The sequence below is a fragment of the Opisthorchis viverrini genome, assembly GCF_000715545.1.
Source record: "Opisthorchis viverrini unplaced genomic scaffold opera_v5_318, whole genome shotgun sequence".
Lineage (NCBI taxonomy): Eukaryota > Metazoa > Platyhelminthes > Trematoda > Opisthorchiida > Opisthorchiidae > Opisthorchis > Opisthorchis viverrini.
In genome coordinates this window covers 218,130-225,468 of record NW_008751974.1, presented here as the reverse complement: position 1 = coordinate 225,468, position 7,339 = coordinate 218,130, and the positions used below count along the sequence as shown (strand labels likewise).

At 44.5% G+C, this 7,339-nt stretch overlaps 1 protein-coding gene across 1 annotated transcript in view; it reads right to left on the bottom strand.

Annotated features, from left to right (window-relative positions):
* T265_09914 (hypothetical protein) overlaps nucleotides 1-6,540 on the bottom strand; it is a gene marked incomplete at both ends in the record, with an annotated part of 21,305 nt that extends 14,765 nt beyond the window's left edge. Inside the window, 2 exons of the mRNA XM_009176130.1 lie at nucleotides 4,950-5,027; nucleotides 5,982-6,540. Coding sequence (XP_009174394.1) covers nucleotides 4,950-5,027; nucleotides 5,982-6,417 — 514 coding nt within the window. The remainder of the gene's footprint in view (nucleotides 1-4,949; nucleotides 5,028-5,981) is intronic.
* Between the last annotated feature and the right edge of the window lie 799 nt (nucleotides 6,541-7,339).

The window sequence follows — 7,339 nt, the reverse complement described above, 5'->3', positions numbered from 1 at the left end:
ATGGTCGGAGTCCACGCTGGTGTTCCAGGAGCGGCAGGTGGTGATTGACCCTCGCCACCGATAACTGACGCCGATGTGGTCTATTTGGATTTGGCGCTGGGCACATGGAGAATAGCATGCATCTTACACAAGAAGATGCGAAGATACAAAACTGCCCGTCATGGCCTGTCCTCTGGCAACCTCCACCAACAAGAGTTGGAAGTGGAAAACACAACTTTCTTTGGTCAATGTAGTACACGCCCCAACTACCTTAACTTACCTACTGCTCGAGCGAATCCGATTTATTGCCTAGCACTCGCTTACGGGCTTTTCCACTAAGTACATGCTGCAGCCAATGTGTCTTGCTAAGGACACATCAGTGACCAAATGTTTGGAGATGCTGGAAGTCTTCAGACCAGAGAGGACAAGTTTCAACGCAATACAGTAGGATTTGTCTAACGGTGGTTTATGGCCGTTTAGCCACATATGTATTTTTTATGATGTCAAGAAGGATACAAGTTGGCAAATTGTGCTCGTGCCTTGATGAAGCGTGCATTCGGGGCATATGCGGCTGCCAAGATAGTCAGAGCTATTACCAAGCTTAAATGAAACAATGTCATCCGCATAAACTATGTCCACAAGTTTTTCTCCAGATGTGAATTTGACAGCCAGATTTGTGATGTCTTGGTGTCAGTGACAAACCTGGATGAAAATAAAGAGACGAGGCATCCTGGCGAAACCCAGTAGTTGTGTGAAAGTTTTGGCAAGTCGAAGGATCCCTTGGTCTAGTCGACAGCCACCACGGTTGACCGGTGGTATGCATGACATTGCTTTAGCGTTTGACGCACTCTGGCCCGTCGAAATCCTGCCTGATGCTCTCGGAATTGTATCCCGCGTGATAACGACAGAAGCATCAGTACTGCTGAAGCCAGTAGCCGTGTTACGACCGAAGCAAGGCTCATATCCCCCTAGCTGAAGCAGTCGTTCCGGGTAGCTTTTTGAGTAAAGGTACAACCACCGACCGGTCTCAGTTTATGGGGAGCGTTATCATCCCCATATTAGTATAAACAACCTGATTAAAGCAAAATAGAACCCCACAGACCAAGATCTGTGTATAAAGCCGATGACCGCTGATTGGCTTTGCGGGCGGAGAGCGTTTCAAGGGAAAACCGTATGTTAGTGAAATATACTCATTTGCAAAAGAAATGGTTTGCGAGAGACTCACCTGGGACCCAACTGAATCTCTCATTTACGATGTGTCTAGGCAACTAAATGTGCTGCATTAGATCACCTGTTTCGATTGGTACGATATTCGAGATATCACGACACATCTATAGACGTGATACACTACTCATTAGGTTGCTGAATTTTTCCCGGCAGCCCACGACCTGTTTCCCCTTTCTTGGGGCTCAGCAGGTAGATGAATACCTCGAGTTTCCAACAGCCTTATGTTCTACTTGAAACCAAATTGCTTAAAAAACATCAAAAATGGGAGATTCGCTGGGTTCCAGGTGAGTCTCTGGCAAAACCAAATTTGTTTGCAAATGAGTGTTTCGCTAACTCCGTGCAATTTGGTCACAAGTAGAACATAATGTTGACGGAAACTCGGGGACTGTGCCAATCTGACGAGCCCCAAGAAGGGCGAAACCAGTCGTGGGCTGTCCAGGAGTTTTCAGCAAACTTGTGAGTAATTTCCTTTATGAAAATATACTGCGATATCTTGATCACGGAGGGCTTTCCTAACTTAGCAGCTTGGCAGTTAAATGCTGAGTAAGGTAGAAAAGTGCGCGGCGGTTAAGCACCAAATGGACAGTGCATGAAATAAGCAAACCGTTCGAATTAATCAAGACGAATTTAGAAGCAAACTTAGATCCACTGAAAGGACGAAAACCCAGTGAATGGGAAATACAAAATATGCGGAGTGGGGGCTAGGAAGCGCAAGCAATTTATGCTTTCAAACTATACAGCCATACGTACTGATGATACCACATCTACTAGTGAGGACACGTTTGCAATCAAGTTGCCCAGCTCAGCGAGCGAACGAAAGACCAACCTCTTGAATCATCTGAATTTTTTTCGTTCTTTCAACGCAGAAAGTGCAGTCATGCAAAACTGACGAAAATTAATGCGGATATGATGATAAATAGGCGGCGAGTAATGAACGGATGGAGTGTGATTGTTCTGGGTATCGTAAAAATATAACTGACATCAGCAGGACCATAAACAACGAGAACAATCAAACAATAGGATCCCGTAATAGAGATCGAGAAGCATCCAATTGGACCATTTGGAACCAAAAGAAATCATGTGGTTTGGTTCACATGGCACAAGGTCTGCCTCGCACCATTCAAAAAACAGTCATTTGTAATGAAAAATTTAACAACGATGGATCTCTCAAACGGGATATTCAAACGAGTTTCCAATAAACCTCTCGTTTTCCCAGGCCGTAAAACGAATGCCACTACAGGACACAATACAGCTGCATATGTTTGAGTCAGGCAGGAAAATACTTACCAAATTGAACCCTTCCAAATCACTCAAGATGCAGTCTGATTTGCAAGCGGCAACACCCTGACTCTAACGGACTGTCATTCAATAAACTGTACCATATGGGGTCATAAAGTACCCGATTGCGTCGATTCTGCAAAACCACTTCAAGCATTAATAATCTCTCTTTTACGAGAGATTTACCCGGTTTCCAGGTGGCTCGCTCGTAAAACCAAATTTGTTTGCAAATGAGTGTTTCGCTAACTCCGTGCAATTTGGTCACAAGTAGAACATAATGTTGACGGAAACTCGGGGACTGTGCCAATCTGACGAGCCCCAAGAAGGGCGAAACCAGTCGTGGGCTGTCCAGGAGTTTTCAGCAAACTTGTGAGTAATTTCCTTTATGAAAATATACTGCGATATCTTGATCACGGAGGGCTTTCCTAACTTAGCAGCTTGGCAGTTAAATGCTGAGTAAGGTAGAAAAGTGCGCGGCGGTTAAGCACCAAATGGACAGTGCATGAAATAAGCAAACCGTTCGAATTAATCAAGACGAATTTAGAAGTAAACTTAGATCCACTGAAAGGACGAAAACCCAGTGAATGGGAACTACAAAATATGCGGAGTGGGGGCTAGGAAGCGCAAGCAATTTATGCTTTCAAACTATACAGCCATACGTACTGATGATACCACATCTACTAGTGAGGACACGTTTGCAATCAAGTTGCCCAGCTCAGCGAGCGAACGAAAGACCAACCTCTTGAATCATCTGAATTTTTTTCGTTCTTTCAACGCAGAAAGTGCAGTCATGCAAAACTGACGAAAATTAATGCGGATATGATGATAAATAGGCGGCGAGTAATGAACGGATGGAGTGTGATTGTTCTGGGTATCGTAAAAATGACATCAGCAGGACCATAAACAACGAGAACAATCAAACAGATCAATAGGATCCGAATCAATCAAGGATAATGTTTGGGAGCACCTTTTCTAGAAACGGAGATAAGTGGTTAGTGCAACTAGATTAACCAAGTGGTTGCTGATGAACACTGTGAAGCAGTTTGATTGCACTCTTCAAAGTAATCCACTTCAATCATCATTTGTGGGAATCTATTGGTCATACAGGCTACATTCGGTTGCCACAAAATTGTTACCCACCGTTGAACTGAATCATCAGTGTTGATGTTAACGCTCGTTTGGTGTTTTGGTTGAGAGTTCATGGAGCACATGGTACAGTGATCCTCCGTATGAGAATACATCAAGAGAAGGAATAGTCTCCCTTCGAGAGGTTGAGTGCAAGGCTATTTAGGCCTCTCCAGGGATAGCTGGCTTTCCTGGAGGGTGTCTGTCATGCGAAGACAACTGGTATGCTTGTGGAGTCTGACGTCCGCAGCAACACCGCGACCCAACCTGCACAAACCCTATGCTGTCCGCCGCCAACATCCCAGGGATTAACATGCTAATCAACCAACAAGCCGTTAAGAGAACGCATCGAAGACAACGTGATGTGTGCATTCTAGCTGTATCCGTCAACTGGGATTCCTAACGTTGAAGTCCGACTCATGCAGCGACCAGTGATTCAGTTAAACAGACACAAGCGATGCAGTAGAAACTGAGTAAAAAACAAAAACCACTGACATTAGTGGTAAATCATTCCCTTGTAGACAGTACGGACATAAATAGTTTCTCAGAAAGCGCATATGGAAGTAAACAAGGTTTAAAAACATGCTTATTACGATAGTAAATGGAAAACCAGGTTGTTAGCGGCAGAACAGTTCAACCACGCTAAGAAATGCCATATGGTCTACCATGCGACGGAGGTCATTTACATGCATGTGAAAATGTCAACTGAGGTCACAGCACGGTTCATGGTTCCGGGAAAGCCACACGCGGTCATTCTACAAGCCTGTCCTGAGGACAATCAAAACGGCTTGTCACCGTATTAATCTTGTTGTGCACCGTGCTTAGTCACCACATACTTGCTGAGGTATCGCTCTATGAGTCGTTACTAGTGAAACTTTTATGTCAAGTTTGGTGTTTTCACTTTTTCAAGTACCCGAATTACGTGGTGGCTTATCTCGCAACTTGCCCAGCGGATATGAAGCATCAATGGGCCTTGCATCGTTTACACACTCGACACAGGGTACGTAACATGAAAAAAAAACTGCCGTCTACGCCGCGCTAAATACGACTGAAACAGGACAGAAGCGGAAAATGAGGATTCGGATAGCAAATTCAAGTATCAGATATTGGCTGAGAGCTTCACTTGTTGTCAAACTGACCGACTAGTGAAAATCGCTCCGGATAAAGCGAGATATTACGCGTACGCATGTATTTCGGAAGAAGTTAAAGGGAATTTATCAGACCGTTATAAACACCAATCGGCGAAATAGTATGTACGCATGACGCTTCTCAGGTAGGTGAATGAGTGAACATCTCGCAAAATGTGTCACTCAAGAATAGCAGATAAGTGTTGAACTCACTTGCTTCAACATCTCGAATCGACCTTTGCATAAATAAGGTTTCCTTGACCGGGTTGAGTGAAGGGTCCGCTTCAGTGTCTGTGGATGATAACCGGCGGAGGAATAAGTACCGAATGTCCAGTCGAAACATAAAAAGCCGCGTATAAAATATAGCAGTGCTACAAGGATGAGGATCCAACAACGCTTTTAATGAGCCCATTATTGTGTGCTTCTAGAATCAACAGTGTTTGAAGCTGATTTCCTCAAAACGAACTGCAACTCAACCCAAAAATAATAGCCCCTCATTGAGTGACTACTGCAAAACTCGAAACATCAATCAAACTACCACCCCAGCGAGAAATCCACAAGAACTTGATGAATGACTGCCTAGACAGCCATAAGCCAATCAACTTTGACTTCAAAGAGTCCTAATAAACGCTTGAACCAGTTTGGGCGCTGCGAAGTCTATTCAATCGAAGCTATGCGAGGTCAACCACGTACGAAGACGGTGTCGCATTGACAAGAGCAATGAAGTGTGAATAACCCCTGATAAATCAGTGGCAAGAGAGTGAATAAATGACCCATCTCTGAATACGTAACCTTCTATTGGCTCTCTGATGTTCTTCTCTTAACTACATTACTTTGCTATTGATCAGAATGTTGATAGCACAGGTTGTGTAAATGGTCCGTTAATTTGTTGAGTTAGGTAATATCGTTGCAAACGTTTCATCAGTTGATGTGATATCATCAGTTCGCTATGGGGGAGTGGGGTGGAGTATACCAGTGCATCAGTAATTGTGTTGAGCACCGGCTAGCAGCACATACTTTAACACACAAACACCACTACTCAACGCACAGCCACTATACTACACTCGGCTTCCTAGCAGCGCACTAATGATGCCACCTCGATTGATGATGAAACGTTTGCAATCACATTGTCCAGGTCAGCAAACAAACCAACGACCAACCACACCGTTCGTAAACATATCCATGGACATATATCAGCATTTTGCAAACGCCACAACTAGAAGAAGATCAAAATAAGGAGCTCACCATCGGGTTCTCTTTCTGATATATGCTGCAAGTTATTTGTGCTCGATGGAGCATACATTGAAGAAAGTATCGCCTCGGATGGATCTGTAGGCAAACCATACTTTCCTTGGGATGTCTGAGACCGATACCGACCGGTCCTGCCGTCACCAGGAGCTCCCATAGAACCCAATACAGAACTGTCTGCATGACCCACATGGATATCGTTAAACTGTTGACGGGGATGTCGAACCTCACCGTTCACTACCTGTGGGCCAGCTGACAAGTGAGTATAACCCACATGAGCATCCTTGGGGTAGTTTGGAAAGTAACCGGCCACACCACTGCCATGTTTCGTCCCGTAGTTCCCATGATTAGTCGCTGAACCATAATTTGACGGGTCGTCATCACGGAGCGCTTTCTGTTTTCTTCTACAGCACGGGGAGCATAGATTACCCATCCAGCAAGTGAGCTACTGCGTCGTTGGGGATGGTTTATACGCTAATCCATAATACTAATAGTGGTTCACACACAGATTGTCATGTGGGATGAAAACAGTACAGCAATGACTAGCCAACTGAGAGCTAGAAAAGAAAAATATCTGAATTAGAAACGCACATTCATGATACATGCAGAATATAGTCCACTACATACTGACAAGGGACCGTAGTGGATTGACATTTCCGTAGCGATCGCTCTCCCAATACAACAGAGGTAAAAAGGTGAGGTAAGAGTTCGCTTAATTGGGAAGCAACAGACATGAGATCCTCACTGTGCAAAGCTACCATGCAGCGGAAAGAGAGCTCCAGAGAAAGTAATACTACCAGATTTCCGGCAAATAGGCATGAATAACCGAAAGGTCAAGTGTTTGAATTATGAAGTATCTGCTTCATAAAAGTCAGGCTGGATGGGACGTCAAGAATATACTTGTCGTCAGGAGTAACCGAACATTACATGTTTGTCTATTCGTCGAGAAGAGCATTGTTTTCTACTGCGAATTTGGTGATCTCGAAGGGAGTAAGTATGACAGGGGAAGGTATGAAAAGGATCATGGAAGTCAAGTAGTGTGGACAATGCATACCTTGCAAAATGACGTGTACGTAGATCCGTGTGATTTATTGGGGACGCTACAAGGCGATGATGTGAAGGGCGTACACACCGTTATTTTGTACATACAGTTTCGCCCTACAGTGGTGCAATGGTCCTCAAGTCTCCATGACCCACTCAGATGCACCCGTCGCAAATAAACCGGACGTGTCAGCTCTGTTCACCTTGCATTAACTGCACCAGGAACTGCTGCATGTCAGCCTGCGTCGGCGTCAAAATCAATTTTCAGACTCCCCAAACCCGATACACTTACCTGTTATTAATGTTGGCGCTCT